Here is a 25,952-nt window from a genome sequence, read left to right as displayed (position 1 = left end):
TCTGATCAATGCTTCTCTATCTCTGGATCTGTTTTTGTTCATCAGTTTCTGTTGTTCATTATATTCCACAAATGAGTGAAATCATTTGATATTTATCTTTCTCCAACTGACTTATTTTGCTTAGCATAATGCTTTACAGGCCCATCCATGCTGATCTGTTCTTGAAAGAGGCAGCTGAGCAGATGGTTTCACAGCTGTTTCATTTAATTTATAAAGAACAGTAAAGGCCTGGTACACGGATTCGTGCACCAGTGAGGTCCCTCAGCCTGGCCTGCTGGGATTGGGCCAAAACTGGCTCTCCAATATCTCCCGAGGGGTCCTGGATTGCGAGAGGGCACAGGCAAGGCTGAGGGACCCCATCGGTGTACGATTGGGGCAGGGGAGGGACCACAGGAGGGCTGCAGGACGCATCCGGCCTGCCTCGTCCAGTCCCGATTGGCCAGACCCCACCAGCAAGCTAACCTACTGGTCGGAGCATCTGCCCCTTGGTGGTCAGTGCGCGTCATAGCGATTGGTCAAACGGTCGGACACTTAGCATATTAGGCTTTTATTATATAGGATAATGTAATGTAGAAAAAAACCCTATTCTGTGGTATAGAATATGCAGAGCTACTCAGTACATTCTGTCAAGCATACATATTTTTATCCCTGATAAAAGGGTTTTTCAAAAAGGTTAATCCCACTTATGTATAGAAATACAAAATTTCTAAATATAGTATTAGGCAATAGAATCTAGATATGAAGCATTAGACTAATAGTACATTTGACCCAATATTATACCAATGCAAGGATCATTAGTATAAAATCTGTTAATATAATAGATTATATCAACAAATGAAGCAAGGAATAATAGTAAGCCATTAGTAGCTGCTGAGTAGACATTTGGTAAAGTTTGTTAAGATAATTTCTAATTTAAAAAACTAGGTAAATTAAGAATAGAAGGAAATACTCAGCTGGCATGGCTCAGTGGTTGAGCATCTATCTATGAAACTGGAGGTCACAGTTTGATTCCCAGTAAGGGCACATGCCCAGGTTGTGGGCTCAACCCCCAGTAGGTGATCAGTGATTCTTTCTCATCATTGAACTTTCTCCCTTCCTTTCTGAAATCAATACAAATAGATATATTCCATATACCTATATATGGAATAGAAGAAAATTATAGTAGATGTCCTTAATGGCAAAACTACTAAAACAAAGACCCAAACATGGATGCTTTTGGCCACTTTTATGTTGAAAATAGCTTTAGAAGTTCTAGTAAATGCATTAAAACAGTATGATTATTGTTACTAATATTAGAGAATAGGAGGTAAAATGATCATGTTTTTCATATATTCAGAGAATAGCCAAGGGAACTGTGAAAAGGAATAGTGAAGATTTTATGGTTATAAAAATATTCTATATAAACTTTATAATCAGGTCAATATGGTATTGTCATAGATTAGTAGAGCAAAATGGAGCATACAGAAATATATTATGTTCAAATTTAATAAAGGGTAAAGACAGTATTACCGTTCAGTGGGAAATGAGTAGATTATGTAATAAATGGTGCTGATACAATTGTCGGCCCATCTGGAAGAAAATTGGGTTTCTGTCGTAAAACAAACTCCAGATGGATTAAAGCCCTATAAAAAAGTATTTAAGTTTATTCTACAGCTTCAGCTACATAAAAGATTAGAAATTCAGAGCCTTTATAAAATAAGAGATGTGTTTGATTTTATAAAAATGAAACGTTTAATGATAAAGGACACTGTGAGAAAGTTAATAGCAGTATTGGCACTAAAACAGACACATAGACTAATGGAATAGCATAGAGAGCCCAGAAATAACCCCTGCATAAGGTGGGGCTAAAGTAGGTTTACAGTTGTTGAGTACATGAAGCAGAGTTTATTTTTGTATTATTATTTATTAATTATTATATTATTTTCCATACAAACAACTATAAACCTACTTTTGCCCCACCCTGTATATAGTCAAATGTTTTTTGATAGGAGTGCCAAGACCATTTAAAGGGAAGGGGCAGTCTTTTCAACAAAGGGTATTGGGCAAACTGTATAGCCACATGCAAAAATATAAAGTTGGACCCTTACCTTACACCAAATAAAAAAATTGACTCAGTGAGTCAAAGGCCTAACTGTAAGAACTAAAACTCTTAGAAGAAAATATATCGTGAAAAGTTTGTGACATTGATATTTGATAGTGATTTCTTGGATATAACACCAAAAGCACAGAAAACTAAATAAATTGGACTATATTAAATTAAAAACAATTCTTTATGAAAGAACACAATCAATGGAATGAAAAGCAACCTATGGAATGGGAGAAAATATTTGCAAATCATGTACGATAAGGAATTAAATATACAGAATATATGAAGGACTTCTACAACTCAACAATAAAAATGCAAACAGTCCCATTAAAAGACAGCAAGGACTTGGATATTCATTTCTTAAAAGAAGGTATTTAAATAAATGGCTAACAAAAACACATGAAAAGATGTTCAGTATTATTGATCATTAGGAAAAAGAAAATTGAAACCACAGTGATACCATCTTATACCCATTAGGATGACTCTTATCAGGAAACGAAAAAAATAACACAAAAATAAGTGTTGGTGAAGATGCTAAGTAATTGGAACCCTTGTATACTGAAGTGGGAATGTGAAATGGTGCAGCTGTATGGCTGGCAGTATGTATGTACATGTATAGTATGGCGATTCCTCAAAAAATTAAAAATGGAATTACTGCCCTACTGGTGTGGCTGTGTCGACCTATGAACCAGGAGGTCATGGTTCAATTCTCCATTAGGTCACATGCCCGGGTTGTGGGCTCAATCCCCAGTGGTGGGCATGCAGGAGGCAACCAGTTGATTCTCTCTCATCATTGATGTTTTTATCTCTCCCTCTCCTTACCTCTCTGAAATCAATGAAAATATATTTTTAAAAAAATGAAAATACCATTCGCGGGCTGATGCTCCAACCACTGAGAAAACCATCTAGGACTACAGGAATGTTTTTAATGGAAGATATGGAAACAAAATGAAGGTTCATTGTGAAAAAGTTGACATAGATGGATGTCAAAGTAGTATTGACCAAAAGGCCATATATGTCTCTGTACATTTATTTGTACATGATTTTACAAGAATGGAAAAATATTGAAGCAACATACAGATTTTATAGTGCAGATATGTTGGTATTAAATTGTCGGTTTTATATGTCTAAAGAAGCCTTTATTTTGTCTTCGTTTTTGAAAGATGTTTCCTAGATATGGAAATTAAATAAGTTGACAGTGTATTTTCAGTTCTGTTGCTCCATTGTCTTCTGGTTTGCATTGTTTCTAATATACATTATGGGTCTGTCTTGGCTGCTTTGAAGATGTAGTTTTTATAACTGGTTTTAAGCAACTTGTTTTTGATGTGCCATGGTACAATATATTCATGTCTTATGCTTCAAGTTTGTTGTGTTGCATCAATCTGTACATTTTTAGTTTTCATCAAATTTGGACTTTTCCATCCAGCTAATGATCTTATTCTCTCAGTCTTTCTGTTTCAATTTGAATAGTTTCTTTTGCTATGTCAAATTCATTATTCTTTGCATTGTCTAATCTGCTGTTAATCTCATCCACGTGATTTTCACCTCAGACACTGTTTCTTTTTAAACATCTAGAAACTTGATTTGGGCTTTTTAAAAAAAGTCTTCCATGTCTTTCCTTAGCATGTGCTTCCTTTATTCTCTCATCTGTTATTTCTGGGTTTCTTTTTCCACTCCTCACTGTGGGTCAGTTTTTCCTTCTTTGTATGCCTTACAATGTTTGATTGGATGTCAGACATTGTCATTTTTGCCTATTCAGGTGCTAGGTTTTTTCATTCCCTTAAATATCTTTCAGCATTGTTTTGGAAACAGTTATGTTTCTTGGAAACAGTTTGATACTATAATACTTGCTTTGAGCCTTTTTAAGGCAGAGCTTTCTAAGTGCTCTGTTTTATTTACTGTATGTTATGAAGTCTTTCAACTCTGGCTAATGGGAACAAAAACTTGTGTTGGCTTTGAGAATTGTTCTACCTATTCCTTTCCAGTAGTTCTTTCTCCTGCTTAGAGTAGTTTAATCACATGCACATGCTCATCAGTACTCAGATGAAGACAATGGTATCTCTCTATAAATCTTGTGAGTTCACTCACACTCTGTTTAGTTCTTTCCTCTCTGTTATTTGGCTGTGATTTTTAGCAACCTTGGCCTCACTGAATTTTCAACTTATCTACCTGTACTGTGGCCTAGAAATTTTCTCCAACCAGTAAGCTGGGACAGTCACCTTGTTTTTATCATCTAAGAGATCAGTGTCCTACACTGCCTATTATAGTGCAATACCTGAAAACCATTGTTTTATGTATCTTGTCTGGCTTTTTAGTTATTTAATGTGAGAAAGTAAATCTGCTCCTTGTTACTCCATCATGGCTGACAGTGGAGTTAATTATCTAAGAGGTAAGAGCTACCTAACCACAAAAGGAAGTGAGAGGTGGGTGGGAAAGGTTGCCAAACCCTCCCCCCAAACATTAAGAAATGAAAAATATTAGCAGTTATTTTAAATTTAACTTCATGCTCTAAATGTTTGGGTCATGGCTGATTTAATACTAGAGGCCCGTTGCAGGAAGATTCCTGCAAGAATAGGGCTTCCTCAGGCCTATTCCTGCAAGAATAGGGCTTCCTGAGGCCCGGGCTTCGCTCCCTTCTCCGACGCCTTGCTCCCTCCCATCTCCGCCGCCTGGCTTCCTCCCGTTTCCGCTGCTGTCCCACCCAGCTGCCCTGGGTCGCACATGGGAGGGCCAGATGTCGGCCGGGTGGGCGGCGGATCACTGCTGTCCCGCCCGGCCGCCCCGGGTCACACATGGGAGGCCGGGATGGTGGCCGGACAGGTGGTGGATCGCTGCTGTCCCACTCGGCCACCCCCGGTCGCACACAGGAGGCCGCCCCGGGTTGCACATAGGAGACCGCGATGGCGGCCTGTCCGGCGGCAGATAGCTGCTGTCCCGCCCAGCCGCCCCGGGTTGCACACGGGAGGCACGGATGGTGGTGGGGCAGGCGGCGGATGGCGCTGTCCCACCCTGCCTGCAGTATGCAAATTAATGGCCATCTTTGTTGGATTAATTTGCGTACTCTTCTGATTGGCTGATGGGCATAGTGATGGTATGGTCAATTAGCATCTTTGTCTTTTATTAGTGTAGATTATATGATGATTAGTGGCCTGGTGCACAGACTTGTGCACATTGGAAGGAAATTAATTAGAAGAAAGACTCTTGCGGTATTTACATTACTGCAAAAAATTACATGTCAAAATAGTATATATAATATCTATATATCTATCTAATCTAATAATAGACAAACATGGTAATTGACCATACCTCCACTACCCTTCCCATTGGCTAATCAGTAGGATATGCAAATTAACCCAACCAAGATGGCGGCTGGCAGCCACGCAGCTGAAGCGAGCAGGAGGCTTGCTTGCTCCAGTGATGGAGGAAGCCAAGCTTCCTCCCTGCTGCTGCCCGGCTCTGAGATCCACTCTAAGCAAGAAAGTTGCAATTATAGAAGCTAAACAAACCCCAGATGCCTGCTTTCAGCAGGCCGTGGCCTGGGAGCTGGAGTGGCAACAAAGTTTCAATTATAGAAGGTAAATAAATCCCAGAATAAAAAAAAAAGAATAAAGGGAGAGGCTGGGAGCTTCAGTCGCCGGCTTGGCCAGCCTGAAAACAGCCCTCAGCCCCTCATCCAGACTGGCCAGGCACTCCAGTGGGGACCCCCACCCTAAAGGGGGGGCGGGCAGCCTGAAAACAGCCATCAGCTCCTCATCCAGGCTGACCAGGCCCCCCAGTGGGGACACCACCCTGAAGGGGGTGTGACCAGCTACAAACAGCTATCAGCCCTTCACCCAAGCTGACCAGGCACCCAAGCGGGACCCCCACTCTGACCCGGGACACCCTTCAGGGCAAACCAGCCGGCCCCCACCCGTGTACCAGGCCTCTATCCTGTATAGTAAAAGGGTAATATGCAAACTGACCCTAACAGCAGAAAGACTGGGAATAACTGGTTACTATGACACACACTGACCACCAGGGGGCAGATGCTTAATGCAGGAGCTGCTCTCTGGTGGTCAGGGCGCTCCCACATGGGGGAGCTCTGCTCAGCCACAAGCCAGGCTGATGGCTGCCAGTACAGTGGTGGTGGTGGGAGCCTCTCCTGCCTCCTCAGCAGCACTAAGGATGTCCGACTGCAGCTTAGGTCTGCTGCCCGCTGCCAAATGGACATCCCCCAAGGGGTGCCGGGCTGCCGGGCTGCCAAAGGGATGTTTGATTGCCAGCTTAGGCCCAATCCCCTGGGGAGCAGGCCTAAGCCAGCAGGTGGTCATCCCCCAAGGGGTCCCAGACTGCAAGAGGGCACTGGCCGGGCTGAGGGACCCCCCTCCCCCCGAGTGCACAAATTTTTGTGCACCAGGCCTCTAGTATCTGTATATATAAAAGCCCAGAGACCAAATGGCAATATGACCAGAACTACCGGTTGACCAGTCGCTATGACACACACTGACCACCAGGGGGCAGATGCTCAATGCAGGAGCTGCCCCCTGGTGGTCAGTGCACTACCACAACGGGCTGATTCCTGAAGGCCATGCCCCTCACCAGTGCACGAATCTGTGCACCGGGCCTCTAGCCTATATATATAAAAGCCCAGCAACCAAACGGCAATATGACCAGAATTACCGGTCAACCAGTCGCTATGACACACACTGACCACCAGGGGGCAGATGCTCAATGTAGGAGCTGCCCCCTGGTGGTCAGTGCACTCCCACAACGGGCTGATTCCCGCAGGCCATGCCCCTCACCAGCCTGGTGCACCACCCGGCCTGGTGCACCGGGCCTCTAGTATATCTATATAAAGAGGAAGTATGCAAATTAGGCTGGGATGCCATAATGGGTCACAACTGGACAGTGGGAAGTTGCACATGCAGGTGAGGCCTGGAGTGGAGACAGAGACAGGGGCCAGTGAGCCGCCGTGCTCCGGCTTGGGCCGGTCCCCCAGAGCCGGAGCGAACATGGACAAGGACACGGGGGCTGGCCCGCAGTCTCTGCGTCCAGGCTCAGGCCCGGAGAGGAGATGGTGGGCCCACCTCCCATGGAATCAGCACACGGCGCCCTCCCAGCTCCTGTGGGTGCTGGCACTTGCTTCTGCCTCCCGCGGAAGCCGCATGGCTCCCGTGGAAGCAGTGTGGCTCCCAGTGGTGCACTGCGGTTCCTGACGGCTCCCGCGGAAGCGGCGAGCGACCTACTGCGTGCGATATCACGCGATGGGCTACTAGTAGTATTATAAAATTAAAACACAGTGCGATTGGCACGAGCAAGAGCTTTATATGTATCGCGCATGCACGAGTCAATGTTTATTTTTAAATTGCCAGTGCACATCATATGTACTTGCTGGTCGGTAAGTCAGACAGTCGAATAAATCACGATGTGGTTCATGTTGAATGTCAACAAAAACAACTAAATTCAGGATCAACAATGACAGATCGAAGCACACATGCGATTGGCAGCAGCAAGAGCTTTACATGAATCGCACAAGCGCAAATCAATGTTTATTTTTAAATTGCCAGTGCGCATCATTTTACCAATTGGTCAGATCAGCAGTTCTCAACCTGTAGGTCGCGACCCCTCTGGTGGTCGAATGACCCTTTGACAGGGGTCACCTAAGACCATCCTGCATATCAGATATTTATATTATGATTCATAACAGTAGCAACATTACAGTTATGACGTAGCAACGAAAATAATTTTATGGTTGGGTCACAACATGAGGAACTGTATTTATAGGGCCAGAAGGTTGAGAACCACTGGGTCAGATGGTTGGACAGATGGTCGGTCGATCATTTAGCCATATATATGTGTGTGTGTGTGTGTGTGTGTGTGTGTGTGTGTAATGTTTAGAAATAATGATTTATTTTCTATTAACCCCAGAGTGATGATTCCTATTGTATTTTGTAGGTAACAGTATAATATTGGACTCATTATTTGATTTGATTTGATCAAACCTTTTTGTTTAATGTTTTTACTAATGTATTAATATTTATAACCTTTATTCTTTCCTGGTAAGTTAATTTTCCCCTGGTATTCTCAAACCCCAAAGATGAACTAATGACCTGAAAAGCCCTATTATTAAGAATTTATAGCCCAAAGAAGATGGAGAAATACTGAGTTAGATTTGAGACTTATTTGGAAATCACTCTGTATATCCACTTAACTCTATAATTTATAAAATTTGTAGTGGAGATAGATAAAATTTAGTGACCTTCCAGTATTCTGATCATTCTTTTCTCATAAGTTATTATGATGTCTTGGAGAAATTAAGTGGATTGGTATTGCAGAACACTTTGCCTTCTGTTTATTTTAATGAAATTGAGGAAACTTTTGAAAAATATTGGGAAAATTATAATTATTTGGGGAAACTACCTCAGTCTTAAACTGGTGGTCTCATGGGGAGAGAAGTATCAGACCTTATTTGTCATATTAAAGAAGCACTGTATAAAGAGGTGATGCAGAGAGCCCAATAAAATTTTATGAATATACTAGAGGCCCAGCGCACGAAATCGTGCCTGGCTAGGGTCCCTAGGCCTAGCGTGAGATCAGGGCCATCTTCTACCCGCTTGCCCGTCCCTAGTCCCACCCTGCCGCCACCACCCACCCTGGTTCTCCGTTGGCCGGGCGATCAATCTGGGCCTGCAGGCTGGGGGAGGGACCAGGAGGTCAGCGTTCCGCCAGTTCACCAGCCCCCAGTCCCGCCCCACCACCACCCACCCCAGTTCCCTGTGGTTCCCCATTGGCCATCCAGTGATCAGAGCCTGTGGGCTGGAGGGAGGGGCCAAGAGGTGGTCAATGCACCTTATAGCAACTGGTCGATCTGTCATTCTGGTCATTATGCCGTTACGGTCACTTGCCTTTTATTATTTAGGGCTAGGGGCCCGGTGCACGAAATTCGTGCACTGGGTGTGTGTGTGTGTGGGGGGGGGAGTGTTCCTCAGCCCAGCCTGCCCCCTCTCACATACTGGGAGCCCTCAGGCGTTGACCCCCATCACCCTCCAATCGCAGGATCAGCCCCTTGCCCAGGCCTGACGCCTCTGACAGAGGCGTCAGGCCTGGGCAGGGGACCCTCGTTTCCCCCCATCACTGGTTCTGCCCCCAGCCCAGGCCTGATGCCTCTGGCCCAGGAATCATGCCTGGGCAGGGGACCCCCAGACCCCTCCGATTGCTGGCTCTGCCCCTTGCCCAGGCCTGATGCCTCAGCTAGAGGCGTAGACCCCCATCACCCTCTGATCGCCTGATCGGCCCCTTGCCCAGGCCTGAGGCCTCTGGCCCAGGATTCATGCCTGGGCAGGGGACCCCCATCTCCCTCTGATCGCTTGCTCCACCCCCCGCCCAAGCCTGATGCCTCTGACCCAGGCTTCAGGCCTGGGAAAGGGGACCATCATATCCCTCCAATCCCCGGCTCCGCCCCCCCACCCAGGCCTGATGCATCGGCCAGAGGAGTTGACCCTCATCACCCTCTGATCACCAATCACCGGATCGGCCCCTTGACCAGGCCTGAGGCCTCCAGCAGAGGTGTCAAGCCTGGGCAGGGGGTCCCCAGCTCCCTGCGATCTCCCGCTCTGCCCCTGCCCAGGCCTAACGCCTCTGGCCTAGGCGTCCGGCCCGGGCAGCGGGGACCCGCAGCTGCAGCGGCCCCGCGATCGTGGGCTCCGCTTTAGGCCCAGGCAAGGGACCCCTAGCTCCCGGGACTGCCAGCTTCTGCCATGCCCAGCTCCCATCGCTGGCTCCACTCCTACTTCCTGCTATCACTGGCCAGGGCGGCAAAGGCGCCTGATTCTCTGATCATGGCTGGGGGGCAGGGCAAAGGCGACCCCAGGGCCGCCTTTGCCCTGCCCCCCAGCTCTTAGCTCCCCCCTGGGTTTCCGATCACTGTCAGTGGCAGGGGGCTTCTTCCTGCTTTCCCTTTCGCCTCCCTGCATTGTGCCTACATATGCAAATTAGCTGCCATCTTGTTGGCAGTTAACTGCCATCTTAGTTGGCAGTTAATTTGCATATAGCCCTGATTAGCCAATGAAAAGGGTAGCGCCGTACGCCAATTACCATGTTTCTCTTTTATTAGTGTAGATGTATGTGCAGTACTGTGTATACACACACATGCCCACATACACTCACACATGATATATACTACCTCATTAAATCCTTACAGTAACCCCATAAGTTAGGTATGCCATTCTGCTCTTACTGTTATCCTCAGGTTTGACTTCAGAGTCCTTGCTTTTACCCATAAGATATACAGGTGAATTCAAGTCCTAGTTTCACCAAGTGTTAACAGGGTGAACTCAGTCAGGTTTGCCTCTGTAGCCTTAGATGCAAATGAAGATAATGGTACCTACCTCACTCACAGTTGTTGAAAGGGTCATATTATAATGTGGTTCTCAACTTGGGGCGATTTTGCCTCCTACAGGACATAATTTTACACTGTGTAGTGATATTGGTTATCAAAATTTAGAGTGGTGGTGAGAGTGTTCTGGCAGAAATCTTGCTAAACATCAGGACAGTACCCACAACAAATAATTATTTGGCCCAAAGTGTCAATGGTGCTAAGGTTGAGAAACTTTGATATAAAGTGACTATCTTCGTAGATTGCTAGGATATCAGACAATTTCATTTACTAATATATTTTCAGAAGGGGCTACTGCTAGTTTGAAAATAAAGGTATCTATTTGAATTTTCTTTCTTTTCAGTTTCTATTTCAGTATAAGTGTTCATTTTTTTTAAAGGATAAAAATATTAAATTGAATAACTTGAAAATTTCCCTTTCATTTATTTGTAAAAAGTAAAATGAGAGGGAGAAAGGGGGAAAAGCTGTAAAAGTAACGGAGAAACAAACAACATGAATTCATGAATATCAATTTTAATAAAATATTTAGTAGAGACATTTTCAGTGTTTAAATTAACTTTATGAAAGTAATCTAGGTATATTTGAAAATATACTCTTGTGTGTTTCTTATTTTATCTTTTATTTTAATATCTTCGCATTTTAAAATGAACTTTTGGTTATTTTTTCCATAGGTATTACCTCATTTGGAAAGCCCCGGGAAACAGGAGAAAATTTATAACAAAATGCCAGGTTTTCGAAATCATTGTTCACATTTGGACTCAGTTGGTGAAATAACGAAAGAAGAGTTAATACAAAAATCTCATGTAAGAAAATTATTTTTTTTCCTTCCTTAAAAAATCATATTCACTTTCTCCTTAATGTGTTTTTTGTAAATTACTATAATACTCTCGTGTTTAGGAGTCCAGATTTTTTACATAAGATATTATTAGTGAATTGTATGTGTTTGTCTATGTTAATGATAATGTTGTCCATGTGATTTTTGTTTCATAGAGTACTTGTCAGGATTGTAAAGTCAGAGGACCAAATCTTTGGGCGTGCCTGGAGGTATATATATGTTTCTTCTCAAATGTTTGATATTATAAAATTTTATATCTGGATAAGGATAACTAGAAGGTATTTTTGACACTTAAAATATTTCATAAATGAACATATTTTTTTAATCCAGCCCCCCCCCCCCATCTGAGGGTATGTTTTTATTGATTTTAGAGGGAGGAGAAAAGAAATGAATAAATGAATGAATTATACATACATACTTTGATCAGTTGCCTCCCATATGACTGGGGATGGAACCTGCAACTCTTTGGTGCACGGGACAATGCTCCAACCAACTGAGCCCCTGGCCAGGGCAAATGAAATTATTGATGACAAAAATTAAACTTCAAACTTTGGGTTTTAATTTACAGCTTTTTCACCGAGTTTTAGTAAATTACTAAAATATTTTATGCTTGTTTTTTATTAGGGGTGACAACTTTTAGCTTAGAAATATTCTGGTTTTATTCTTTTGTGCCTATTATCTTTTAGTTAAAATAACTATGGAAAGTCAGTTGATCATTAAGTTAAAAAACATAAAAAATGATCAAAATTTAATTGTAAATGTAATTGCAATGCTGTTATTGTAATGTGACACTTGTTCTAAAATACTTTATTTTCCTTTTTGTATAATTATTTATAGAATAGATGTTCATATGTTGGCTGTGGTGAATCACAAGTAGATCACAGCACCATACATTCTCAGGTATGTATATAGAAAATTTTAATGCAAGGCATTTTTAAAGAAAGCCTGAAGGAGAGGGAAAGCAAATATAACATTGTTAATTGAAGTTATAATTTGAAAATTTGCTCCCATTCTAAACTGTAAGTTTCTCGAGAATGAACTGTCTTTTTTCACATTGATATCTCTACTGCATCAGCTGTTCTTAACTAGGGTTCCTCAACTCAGTCAATTAAGCCCGAATACCCCGAGACCCTCAGGCATCATTGTACTTAATTAATTTACTTCTGTGCATCTAGAGCAGCGGTTCTCAACCTGTGGGTCGCGACCCCTTTGGGGGTCGAACGACCCTTTCACAGGGGTCGCCTAAGACCATCCGAAAACACATATATAGTTACATACTGTTTTTGTGATTAGTCACTATGCTTTATAATTATGTTCAATTTGTAACAATGAAATTGGGGGTCACCACAACATGAGGAACTGTATTAGAGTTGCAGCATTAGGATGGTTGAGAACCACTGATCTAGGGTGTTAGTGTTGTGTACCAATCTTGGTAGAAATGAGAAAATAGTTGCTCAAATCATTTTCTTTTTCTTTTTCTTTTTTTTTTAAATATATTTTATTGATTTTTTACAGAGAGGAAGGGAGAGAGATAGAGAGTTAGAAACATTGATGAGAGAGAAACATCGATCAGCTGCCTCCTGCACATCCCCCACTGGGGAAGTGCCCGCAACCCAGGTACATGCCCTTGACCGGAATCGAACCCGGGACCCTTCAGTCCGCAGGCCGACGCTCCACCCACTGAGCCAAACCGGTTTCGGCACAAATCATTTTCTATAGGGCATAATTCTCTTACAGAAACCCAGTTGAGAAAGGCTAAGTTCATATATTCACTATTACTTGAGCTGTTTTGTGCTTTAACTAATGTCATGTTTATTCTTTTGCCATTCTGATCTCCTAGAATAGATACTGTGTTATTGTCAATTATTTTCTTGTATTATGCTTACATGCTAACTGCAAAGCAGAGTCTTATACTGTTGTGTTTTATTTTTATAATAAATGGTGCTGAAAAATGACAATAGAATAACTCCTAGAGTAGACTTAGATATTATTACTATTCAGAATACTTCAGCAGTTTATCGAAAGAATGATTTTTGGTGTTCGCCTTTAACTCTTCTCTTTGGAGTATGTTTTACTGATCAAAGGCCAGCAGTTTATCGTCTATGCTTTTTTGAAATGTTTTCAACTATACCTAATTCTGGTTCCTCTTCTTTGTCCCCATGAAATTATACAGGAAACAAAGCATTATTTAACTGTGAACCTTACCACTCTTCGAGTATGGTGTTATGCTTGCAGCAAAGAAGTATTTTTGGATAGGAAATTAGGAACTCAGCCTTCATTGTCTCACATAAGACCAGTTCACCAAACACAAGAAAACAATGTCCAGGTAATCATCTAAATAAATAAATCCATTTAATTATAATAGCAAATATTTTCAGATAATAATTTCAGAATTTGTCATGTAGTTGAAATTTAAAAGAACCCCAACAAACCTGTACTGTGAAAAATATCTGCAATGTGACTCTTTTTCTCAGTTCAAATACTGAGGCTGGCCTTTGTTCTTTTGTAGAATGCCTGTTTAGGGTGAGACTGAAGCCTATCTCTCTGAAGATGGAAAGCAACTGATGTGTTTTAAAAACTTAAAATAACCAAAAATCTGGTTTAAATAGTGTTATCTTTTTCTAGCAAGTCTGATTCTTGGAGAGGTGGTAGGCCTTCTTTGATAGGGAATAACAAATACTAATTCAGTTCCCTTTTCCTCGTTTACTTCCCCTTTTCATCCCCATTTGTATTACTCTCAACATTTACAATTAATTGAAAACCAGATAGAATATATTAAAGCTTAGCATCAATCTTTGGTTATAAAATATGTATAGGCTTGCAAAGATTGACCACTTAATTTTGAGAATTTTCCAGTCATAAAAATACAGGAAAAGGGAAATGGAAAATTAAAATAGTTGGCTTCTAACTTACTCTAGTCATCATTTGCTCTATATGGTTTAATTAACACATTAGTGAGTTTTTTCCACACATGTGTTATTGTCCTTGATACCAACTCTCTTAGATTTCTGTACTTGTCCTTGATACCAACTCTCTTAGATTTTTTTTGTTGTATCTTTGTATCACATTCTGATAGTAGACATGTGTGATAGTAAATTTGCTTGCCTCACACTTATAAATTAAGATGATTAGGTTTTGGACAAGGTATACTTGTTGCATTTCTAGATTCATAGTTTTGAATGGCTCTCATTAATAAGTCACCACTATTACTATTTCTCCCATTGATACCTATTTATCTCTCAGAAATGTGGTTTTGCCTTCTCTGGAGTGTTCTGGTAGTTTGAGAATAAGTTTTCTTGAACAATCTTAGGTTTTTAACAAAAATTTGATAACTAAAAGTTTAATCACGTAAGGAACTGCTAACAGTTTTTACAAGTGCAGTACTCAAAAGGTGCCTAAAAGAATAAGCGCAGATAGTTCACAAAGAAGTACAAATAAACACATTGAGAAAATGATCATCACTGACTAAAGAAAAGTAAGTTAAAACAGCTATCAGTTGCCATTTCTGCTAGAAGAGATTACATACTCTTAGTGAATGTTGAATCTGGTTGAATAAATGTACTGATACTTTTCTGATGACTTATAAATAATTCTCTGATGAGTTATATGTAGAGTACATTAAAGACATTAATTTCATGCAACTTCCTGATGATTCATTATTGAAAAATTACTAGAGGGGGAAAAAAGTTATTTGTACAAATTTTTTAGAGGTATAAAATTTAAAGGCTGTGTGAATAGAGCATTAGTTATAAAATAACAGTATTGGAAACCATTGAAATATCATTAAGATTTTTCAAATAGAAATTTTTTTTTTAAAATATATTTTATTGATTTTTTACAGAGAGGAAGGGAGAGAGATAGAGAGTTAGAAACATCGATGAGAGAGAAACATTGATCAGCTGCCTCCTGCACATCTCCCACCGGGGATGTGCCCGCAACCCAGGCACATGCCCTTGACCGGAATCGAACCTAGGACCCTCCAGTCCGCAGACCGACGCTCCATCCACTGAGCCAAACCGGTTTCGGCTCAAATAGAAATTTTTTCTAGGCGGTAAATGGTTTATTTAAAGACTGCATTTCTCTGTATTTAAATATAACAAAATGAGAATATGGGGCCTCCTCAAATGTTCAGTACCTACAGATGCCAGAAAGATAAAGTGGGTCAGTGTAAGGAATATGCTTGCATCATAGAGATGGAATAAAGCTACACATTGGAGAATCAGAGCACATGCTGAGTGCATACTACTATTCATTTTCCTTCTGCAACTGAATATACTTTGATAATCTGTTATTACAAGAGAACTTGCCAAATCAGATTTTTATGTAAGCTCTCCCAATTTTTAAAATATTAGCTCAAATTTTGCTTTTTTGTTGTTGTTGTTAAATAGTGTGGGCCAGCATTTGACATTACAGGTCACCAATTGCAACCTCTGAGTTAAGCCAATTCTTGGGAATTAGTATTGGAGTATTTTATTTCTATTTAAAACAAATGAATTATTTCACATGCAGAAAAGGATAAATAAGTATAGTAATTATCAGGAAAGATTGTAGAAGTTTAGAGATAAGTTAGCATGTTATGATGGACAAGCTTCTTGTAAAAAACATGAAAAATCTGAAAAGACAATGTAGGATATGTGCACTTAGGTCTTTTAAACTGTAATGTGGCCTTACTGAATTGGAGTGATTGTGTTCAAGTTCAAAAAAGTCACAAGTGATTTTGTCATTCAAGTACATATGTTAATAAAGGTAGAGTGACATGCTATTCTAGATAGAGATCCTTATTACTTTCAAAATATAAACGTAAATTTTGTTCTAATTGATAATAACGTGAATTTTTTTAAATGATACTTTTTTAAATTTTTATAATCTATTTTTATTGATTTCAGAGAGGAAGGAAGAGGGAGAGAGAGATAGAAACATCCATGATGAGAGAGAATCATGGATCGACTGCTTCCTGCAAGTCCCCCACTGGGGATTGAGCCCACAACCCGGGCAGGTGCCCTTGACCGGAATCGAACCTGGGACCTTTCAGTTCACAGGCCGATGCTCTATCCACTGAGCCAAACCAGCTAGGGCAATAATGTGAATTCTTACTTAAAAATAACATTTCCCAAATTTTAGACTGTAGTGGTATATATGAGATAAAATTTAAAAAATTTTAACCTAAGGATTTAAGTCCACTATCTGTTCTGTTATCAAGGATTTTAAAATACCCAGTAACACGACATTAAAAACTCCTCTGGTTGCTGTGTTTGATGATCTGGACATAGAAGTGGAAGAAGAAGATGAACTTAAGGCAAGAGGTAAAATAACTCTTCTGTATAACCCTCCTTTGTATGGTATTGCCCATCTATGTATTTAAAAGCCTAAGCAACTGGTCAACCATTCGACCAGTAGCTATGACGCAGACTGGCCACCAGGGGGCAGATGCTCTGACTGGTAGGTTAACTTACTGCTGGGGTCTGGCTGATTGAGACTGGGTGAGATGGGCCAGACATGCCCTGGAGCCTTTCCCGGCCCTGATCATGCACCGGTGGGTTCCCGGGTTGTGAGAGGGCACAGGCCAGGCCAAGGGACTCCACAGGTGTACGAACCTGTGAAAATTTCAAAATTTCACATTATACAGTTGTGAAAAGAACTCTGCAGGTGATAATAATAAAAATAAAAATGCGATACATCACATAAAGAAATTGAAAGACATAAAACCACATGATCATATCAATAGATGCAGAAAAAACTTACAGGAAAATCCAACACTTTTTAAAAATTATTTTTATTGATTTTAGAAAGAGAGGAAGGGAGAGATAGAAACATTGATGAGAGAGAAACATCCATCAGCTGCCTCCTGCAAGCCTCCTACTGGAGATCAAGCCTGCAACCTGGGCATGTGCCCTGACCAAATTGAACTGTGACATGGATTCACACTTAACCACTGAGTTACACAGGCTGGGCCCAATATCCATTTTTGATAAAAACTCTCAGCAGAGTGGGAATAGAGGGATCATTCCTCAACATAATAAAAGCCCTCTATGATAAACCTACAGCTAACATCATACTCAGTGGGCAAAAACTAAAAGCATTTCCCCTAAGAACAGGAACACGATAGGGATGTCCACTCTTACTCAACATAGTACTGAAAGTCTTAGCCACAGCAGTCAGGCAAGAAGAAAAAATAAAAGGCATCCAAATTGAAAAGGAGAAAGTAAAATTGTCATTATTTTCTTTCTTTTTTTTGTATTTTATTATTTAAATTCTTTATTGCTTAAAATATTACATATGTCTCCTTTTCCCCCATTGACCTCTCCCCTGCCGTTCACACCCTCCAGCACATGCCCTCACCTCCCTACTATCTGTGTCCAAGAGTTATGCTTATATGCATGCATACAGCCCTTTGGTGGTACCCCTTAACCCTCCTCCCTGACCTCCCATCTTTCCTTTGAGGTTGGATGGTCTGTTTGATGTTTCTCTGTCTCTGAATCTGATTTTATTCATCAGTTTATGTTGTTCATTATATTCCACAAACTAGAGGCCCGGTGCACGAAATTCGTGCATGGGAGGGGGGTCCCTCAGCCCGGCCTGCAACGACGCAAGTGTTCTGCGCCCAGCCTAGCCAGAGGCCAGGTTCACAAATTTCAAACCGATTCATTTGCCAACTCAAAAACCATGGCTATCATCTCAACTGCTATCTGATTTTAATCCTCCTGAGTATTTACATATTTTCTTCTCTCATCCCTCCCAAAACTAATCCTAGAGTTTTGAGAATCTGGGAACATGGGCAAAGGAGAAAACAACCAAGAAATCTGAAATCTCAGTTCATTACCAAAACCAACAGTGCCTTTTTGTTTGTATTGGCCCCACTCAAATGATCAGATCATGTGAATCATAAAGCACAAAATACAGGTGTCCTTACTGACTGTGAAAAGTCCAAAGTGTAATTAAGTGTGCTCTTTCTTAGTGGCAGTGTCATTTACTCTACTCTTAAATGTTTATGTTTCCTTAAGCCTCTCTCTTTGTCGTACAGGTACACAAGGTTGCATCATACTCAGATTCACTAGCTAGGACTGGGGAGTGTGTGTTTTTCCTACTGGTCCTCAGCGTTAGCTGTCAGATGCACTAATCATTGCTTCCTTGCTGCATCTACTGTAGTGGAACGCAAGCTCCTGGCAAGACAGTGCCCAGAGAGCATTCCTGACAGATGCGAGGTTTGCTTTAGCCAGGCGCTCTGCTGGAAAGTTTCCTTTAACCATGAACACCCTCTTTCAATCCCCGGAGCTGGCAGGGCGCAGGCTGACGTGTCCCCACTAGAAGGGGAAAGGATTTTACATTCTGCTAGGCTGCCTGACCTGAGGAACAATCTCTCAGCTAAACTCCTCCAACCCTTGTGGACAGGCTGTCCAAAGCTCTCGGGTGCTTAGAGGTTGCCGAGGTTCCCTCTTCGCGAAAGGGAGTGTGGGCTCGCCAGGCTGGAAATCTGGTCACTAGAGGTAGACGGGGAGCCAAGGGAGCGGGGGCGCAGGAGGGAGCTAAATGCAGGAGGCAAAAGAAGCGCAGAAAGCATCGGAGTGCAGGAGAGAGTGGGGGTGCAGGAGAGAGTGGGGATCTTGGGAGCCAGTAGGGATGTGGGTGAGAGCCAGACGCCGTAGGGAGCTTGGGGAAACAGGATGGTGGAACTGGCGGGTGCAGAAAGTGGTGCACTTATAGGGACCGGCAGGCGCCCAGGAGGTGCTGGCTGGGAGATCTGCAGCAGACTCCCCAGAGCCTCGCAGCTAGGTGCGGGGAGTTGAGGTGAGGGAGGGGGAGACAGCTAGGGGTGTGCCTTTGCCTGCGTTGGCTTCAGGAGTCTGATGTGAGACTCTAGAGGTTGGCTTGGGGGAATGGGGGCAAGGTTGGGTGGGTGTTGGGTGCCTGGGCTGCGGGCTCAGCACGCTCAGAAACAAGCTGAGGTCCCTCTGGCCCGAGGCCCCTCCCCACCCTCCGTGCATCCGGGGTGCAGGCGCTGGGCTTGCATTGCCAGGGCAACGCTGCCAGCATCTCACCCCGGCCACTATGGGCTCCGCCATCTTTGTTGTGGAGTGATGGTTGATTTATATATCAGTCTTTTATTAGATAGGATGAGTGAGATCATGTGATACTTATCTTTCTCCAGCTGGCTTATTTCGCTTAGTGTAATGCTCTCCAGATCCATCCATGCTGTTGTGAATGGTTAGAGTTCTTTCTTTTTTATGGCAGCATAGTATTCCATTGTGTAGATATACCACAGTTTTTTAATCCATTCATCTGCTGATGGACATTTAGGCTGTTTTGAAATCTTAGCTATTGTGCTGCTATGAACATAGGGGTGCATATATCCTTTCTGATTGGTATTTCTGATTTCTTGGGATATATTCCTAGAAGTGGGATTATTGGGTCAAATGGAAATTTCATTTTTAATTTTTTGAGGAAACACCACGGTGGCTGCACCCGTCTGCATTCCTACCAGCAGTGCACGGGGGTACCCTTTTCTCCACATCCTCGCCAGCACTTGTCATTTGTTGATTTGTTGATGATAACCATTCTGACAGGTGTAAGATGGTACCTCATTATCATTTTGATTTGCATCTCTTGCATGATTAGTGACTTTGAGCATCTATATATATAAAAGGCTAATATGCTAAGTATCCTTCCTACTGTCCAACTGGTCGCTATAATGTGCACTGACCACCAGGGGGCAGAATCTCAATGCAGGAGCTGCTGAATTGCAGTGACTTGGCAGCGGCAGTTCTTGGGTGACGCACCTCGAAACCAAAGAGGAGGGAGCCCGATTCCTCATGGGGCTGCGCAATTCCACCTTCGACTGTGGGTTATGTTGTTGCTGGGGCACTGTCAGCCCCGAATCTGGTTTACTGCACATAGTGGAATACTATGCAGGTGTAAAAACAATTATTACATTTTCAGACAGCATGTAGGGACCTGGAGAGTATTGTGCTAAGTGAAATAAGCCAGACAGAGAAAGACAAGTATTACATGATCTTAATATATGTGGAATCTACTGAACAAAATTAACTTACAAACAAAATAGAACCAGAGATATTGAAGCACTTAACAATTTGATGTATTTCAGAGGGAGGGAAAAGAGGGTGGGGTGGGAAGAGATTAATCAAAGAATTTATATGCATATATGCATAACTCCCATGGACACAGACAATAGGGGTTGAAGGCCTGCGGAAAGGGTGGGAACAGTGTGGAGGGGGTCAGTGGGAGAAAAGGGACATCTGTAATACTTTCAACAATAAAGATAAAATTAAAAAATAAAAATATTTTGAAATTTGGACTATTAAAATTGTATTTGCAAAAAGCAAACTGACAACTTCGAGTGATGCTTGATTTCTCTGGCATCACTTTACCAAAGCCCACAGGTTTTAGTCTAAACTATATAATTTAGCAAAAAAATTTGTTTTGTAATTGATATAAGGGAATTTTAATCCTTTACGTAAGTGTATATTTAAATAACTATCTGAAAATTAACACTTTGGTATAAGTCTGATCTCTCTGAGTTGTTCAGACTGTTATTTTGTATTTGCATAATGTATTTTGTATTTTCTTAATGTAGTTTGGGATCTATAATAACTATCATACATAGTTACATATTCAGTAAACACATAAAATTATTGAGTCATTGCATCATTGAATGATACATAGCTTATACTTTGTCTTACTAGGTCTTACAGGTTTGAAAAATATTGGCAATACTTGTTATATGAATGCAGCTTTGCAGGCTCTTTCTAATTGGTAAGTAGAGAAATTGATTTTTTTTTTGTTTGTATAGCTTTTTTAAGTTAATCTGAGCAGAAAACCATGCTCTGTAGTATGAAAAAAAGGGGTTAAAAATAGATACACATTAATAGTAATATGGGAAAGATTTAACAATTCTATTGAATTCCCCTTGCCAACAGAATTTTATAAATCCCTGCCTGTACTTCTTTTCTTGCTCCCCTCAAAGCATAGTTTCTTTTTCTCCCATTTTCTTAAATGCCCCATTTAGAAAGTTACATGAATTAACTAAAATGAAATATGTTAATAGTCCTAAAAAGTTATTTTCTTTTTCTTGTTGGTAACTGTCAAGATAGAGTAAGCAAGAAACTGGGTTGGATGGAATGTCCTGAATGTGTCTGTTAGGGCCATCTGGTGTTATGTGTAGCTTAAGTCCAATGTTTCCTTGTTGATTTTTCTGACTGGATGACCTGTCCGTTGTTGAAATTGGGAATATTGAAGTCCTCTACTATTATTCTACTGCTGTCTATGTCTCCCTTCAGATCTGTTACTATTTGCTTTATATATTTAGATGCTCCTATATTGGGTACATACATATTTACAAATGATACCCTCTTAATGAATTGACACCTTTATCATTACAGAACGACCTTCTTTATTTCTTGTTACAGTTTTTTGAGATAAAATCTATTTTGTCTAATATAAGTATGTTTACCCAGGTTTTCTTATGGTTCCACTTACATGAAATATCTTTTGTTTTTTTAAACATTTAAACATTTTATTTATTTATTTTTTGTTTGTTTTTGTTAATCCTCACCCAAGGATATTTTTCCATTGATTTTTAGAGAGAATGGAAGAGAGAAAGAGAGACAGGGAGAAACATCGATGTGAGAGAAACACATCAATTGGTTGCCTCCTGCAGGAGCCCTGACTAGGGCCCCGGACCAGGGAGGAGCCTGTAACCAAGGTACATGCCCTTGACCGGAATTGAACCCGGGACCCTTTGGTCTGCAGGCTGATCCTCTATCCACTGAGCCAAACCGGCTAGGGCTGGAATCTTTTTATGGTAGCTGATTTATTGCAGGCCAGGATTTGGTCCTTTGCCCAGACAGTTTACTGTAAGTGAATAGATTTTTGGAGGTTCCCTCAAGTTAATCAAGTTCATTGCCTTATAAATTGGTAACTTGAGCCATTGAATGCAGTACCACTTACTGGGCTGTAGAAGCTTAGAAGAAGCTGATTAACTTACAAGTTAAATTTTGAGCATGTTAAATTTGGGATGCCCAAGACAGCCATATCTTTGGGTATTTGTTGTAACTCTGGAGTTTAGATGTTTCATTTTTGTAAATTTGACTGTCATTGCATATGTGTGATAATTTAAGATTACCCAGGGAAAGTGTATGTAGGGAAGAGAGAAAACGTTATAGGATCAAGTCCTGAGGAACCCTGACATTTAGATATCTAGTAAGAGCAGAAAGAACAATAAAGAGGAAAAAGAACTGTCAGAGAGGTAAAGAAGAAAGGTACATTACATTGGCCAAGAGAAGGGTTGCTCAAGAATGAGGGGGGGTAAGTCACCTGTGTGTGCTACTGAAAGGAAAGTGAAAGGTATTAACTGGATCTGACGGCTTTGAAGACTCTGATATGGTGGAATCAAATCTGGTTTGAGCAAGAATATGAAGAAATGAATGTGAAGCTATAAAAGAGAACAAAGAAATAATAGATAGCGGGCTCTTTGTACTGTCAGTTAATTGACTGACGAGGAAGTAATCAGTATTAAGCTTGATTACCCTCTAACATATATTTCATTTTCTTTAAATCAGCCCACCTTTGACACAGTTTTTTCTTGATTGTGGAGGACTAGTTCGAACAGATAAGAAACCAGCCATTTGTAAAAGTTATCTCAAACTGATGACGGAACTGTGGCATAAAAGCAGGTATGTAATTAATATATTTCTTTCCTTTATTGCTTTTATTTTTAAAAAATATTATTTTTTAAATATATTTTTATTGATTTCAGAGAGGAAGGGTGAGGGAGAGAGAGAGAGAAACATCAATGACGAGAGAGAATCATTGATTGGCTGCCTCCTGCATGCCCGCTACTGGGGATTGAACCTGCAACCGGGCATGTGCCCTTGACCAGGATCCTTCAGTTCGCAGGCCGACGCTGTATCCACTGACCCATACCAGGTAGGGCTCTTTATTGTTTTAAATGAATATCATGCTCAGTTGGTTAGAGCATGATCCCAATATGCCAAGGTTGCAGATTCAATTTCCGGTCGGGGCACATGCAAGAATCAATCAATGATGGCATATTTATACACCAATAATGAACTCTCAGAAAGAGAAACTGAAAAAAAAATGCCATTTACCATTGCAACAACAAAAAAATAAGATACTTAGGAATAAACTTGACCAAGGAGGAAAAAGACCTGTACTCAAAAAACTATAGGACATTGAGAAATGAAATTGAGGGAGAGAACCAAGATGGCGGCATAGGTAAATGCCTGTACTTGCTGCCTCCCAAAATCACATCAAAACTACAACTAAAAGACAAAATGGATATCATCCAGAACCACGGGAAGGCTGGCTGAGTGGAAGTCCAACAACTAGAGGGATAGAGAAAAGCGCATCTAGACTGGTAGGAGGTGCAGAGGTGTGGAAGAGTGGAGGTATGGAGGTGTGTGAAACGGGCTGGCAACTGGATATGCTGTGGTCTCTTTCAATCAGGAGGGAGATACAAACTTCTGACTGCTCTGAAATACAGTTTCTTGTGAGACTCTGGGGACCCAGACTCATCCGGGGAGAAACTGGACTGTCTGGCATCAGACTGGAACACGAGGGTGGCTTACTCTCAGAGGTGCTCGCAGCGTTCATTGTTCCTGCATGGGGCCGTGGGACACAGAGACCCAGAGACCTATTGGGGCAGGGCTGACAGGCAACCATTGCTGTTTACACCGCCCTGTGATTCCCTGAGACCATGCCCCACCCAATTTACAACCCCACCCAAGCTATGCACAGAGGCTTTTGCATATGAATGGCCTGGCCTTTTGCAACCTAACCTAACAAACTGAAGCTGGGTCAAAGAACCCCAGAGCTTCCAAAAGAAGGCCTAAGGCTGGCTCATCAGCAGCCAGCATTGCTTCACAGCTGCACCTCATCTGGGCACCTCCAACCCCAAACAAAGAGGAGGAATCTGCAGATCTCTCTGTAGCTCCTGCTGGGTGGCCTCAGTCAGTGGCTGACTTTGTACCTCCTTGGAAATCCAAGAGCCAGTGTACCCAGTGGTTAAAGTGAGACCACACCAGATTACAACTCTTCAGATCCATAAGAGACACACTCAGGGGGCAGACTCAGTGAGTACCAAAGCCCCACTGAAGCAAGTTCTTCCCCATAAGGGTGTTTCCAGCACAGCAGTTCTCCCATTGTAGACACAACTGGTTCTCACAGCCAATTGTTCTGGAGGTCAATTCCTCCTAGTGATACCAACAGCAATCAAGGCTTAACTACAACGAGACTGTGCACACAGCCCACAAAGGGGAGCACCAAGAGCATCCACCTCAGGTGACTGGGGAGGCCGAGCCACTGGGCCCTATAGGACACCTAGCACAGAAAGCCACTCTATCAACACAGGGAAGCAGCCAAAATGCGGAGACAAAGAAACATGTAACAAATGAAAGAAATGGAGGAAAGCAAACTACTTGATATAGAGTTCAAAACCACGGTTATAAGGTTACTCAAGAATCTTCTAGAAACCTCTGATAAATTTAGTGAGACCCTCAAGGATATGAAAAAGGGCCAATTAGAAATTAAGCATACACTGACTGAAATAAAGAATAATATACAGAGATCCAACAGCAGACTAGAGGGTCCCAAGAATCAAGTCAAAGATTTGAAATACAAAGAAGCAAAAAACACCCAACCAGAAAAGTAAAATGAAAAAAAGAATCTAAAAATATGAAGATAGTGTAAGGAGCCTCTGGGACAGCTTCAAGCGTACCAACATCAGAATTATGGGGGTGCCAGAAGAAGAGAGAGAGCAAGATATTGAAAACCTATTTGAAGAAATAATAACAGAAAACTCCCCCTACCTGGTGAAAGAAATAGACTTACAGGTCCAGGAAGCGCAGAGAACCCCAAACAAAAGGAATCCAAAGAGGACCACACCAAGACACATCATAATTAAAATGCCAAGGGCAAAAGACAAAGAGAGAATCTTAAAAGCAGCAAGAGAAAACAGTTACCTACAAGGGAATACCCATATGACTGTCAGCTGATTTCTCAGCAGAAACTCTGCAGGCCAGAAGGGAGTGGCAAGAAATATTCAGAGTGATGAATAGCAAGGACCTACAACCAAGATTACTCTACCCAGCAAAGCTATCATTTAGAATTGAAAGTCAGATAAAGAGCTTCACAGATAAGAACAAGCTAAAGGAGTTCATCACCACCAAACCAGTATTAATGAAATGCTGAAGGGTATTCTTTAAGAAGAGGAAGAAGAAAAAGGTAAAGATAAAAATTATGAAAAACAAAGTGACAGCAAATACATATCAACAAGTGAATCTAAAAATCAAGTGAATAAAAAATATAATGAACAAAATAAATGGGTGAATATAATAGAATCAGGGGCATAGAAAGGGAGTGGACTGACAATTCTCGGGGGGAAGAGGGTGTGGAGGGTGCAGGAAGAGACTGGCCAAGAATTGAACACCTATGGATGAGGACAGTGGGGGCACGTAAGGGTATGGGGTGGGGTGGGAACCAGGTGGAGGGGAGCTATGGGGAGAAAAAAGAGGAACAACTGTAATAATCTGAACAATAATGACTTATTTTTGAAAAAAAGAAAAAAATAGAAAAATGGAATTGAGGAAGATACGAACAAGTGGAAACAGATACCATGTACATTG

At 41.6% G+C, this 25,952-nt stretch overlaps 1 protein-coding gene across 4 annotated transcripts in view; it reads left to right on the top strand.

Moving 5' to 3' along the window:
* USP33 (ubiquitin specific peptidase 33) overlaps positions 1-25,952 on the top strand; it is a 75,448-nt gene that overhangs the window by 15,510 nt on the left and 33,986 nt on the right. For 3 of the 4 annotated variants that reach the window (XR_004974022.1, XM_036349304.1, XM_036349303.1), the window contains exons 2-8: positions 11,132-11,263; positions 11,451-11,504; positions 12,133-12,195; positions 13,469-13,621; positions 16,496-16,598; positions 20,994-21,063; positions 22,869-22,982. Coding sequence is in view for 3 of the 4 variants with exons in the window: in XM_036349304.1 (XP_036205197.1) it covers positions 11,132-11,263; positions 11,451-11,504; positions 12,133-12,195; positions 13,469-13,621; positions 16,496-16,598; positions 20,994-21,063; positions 22,869-22,982 (689 nt within the window). In the remaining variant the exon portion in view is untranslated. Of the gene's footprint in view, positions 1-11,131; positions 11,264-11,450; positions 11,505-12,132; positions 12,196-13,468; positions 13,622-13,804; positions 14,771-16,495; positions 16,599-20,993; positions 21,064-22,868; positions 22,983-25,952 lie in introns of those variants that run through there. The other variant, XM_036349305.1, reaches the window with a different exon arrangement.

The sequence above is a fragment of the Myotis myotis genome, unplaced genomic scaffold (genome assembly GCF_014108235.1).
Source record: "Myotis myotis isolate mMyoMyo1 unplaced genomic scaffold, mMyoMyo1.p scaffold_m19_p_2, whole genome shotgun sequence".
NCBI lineage: Eukaryota > Metazoa > Chordata > Mammalia > Chiroptera > Vespertilionidae > Myotis > Myotis myotis.
This window is presented reverse-complemented; position numbering and strand designations above follow the sequence as displayed.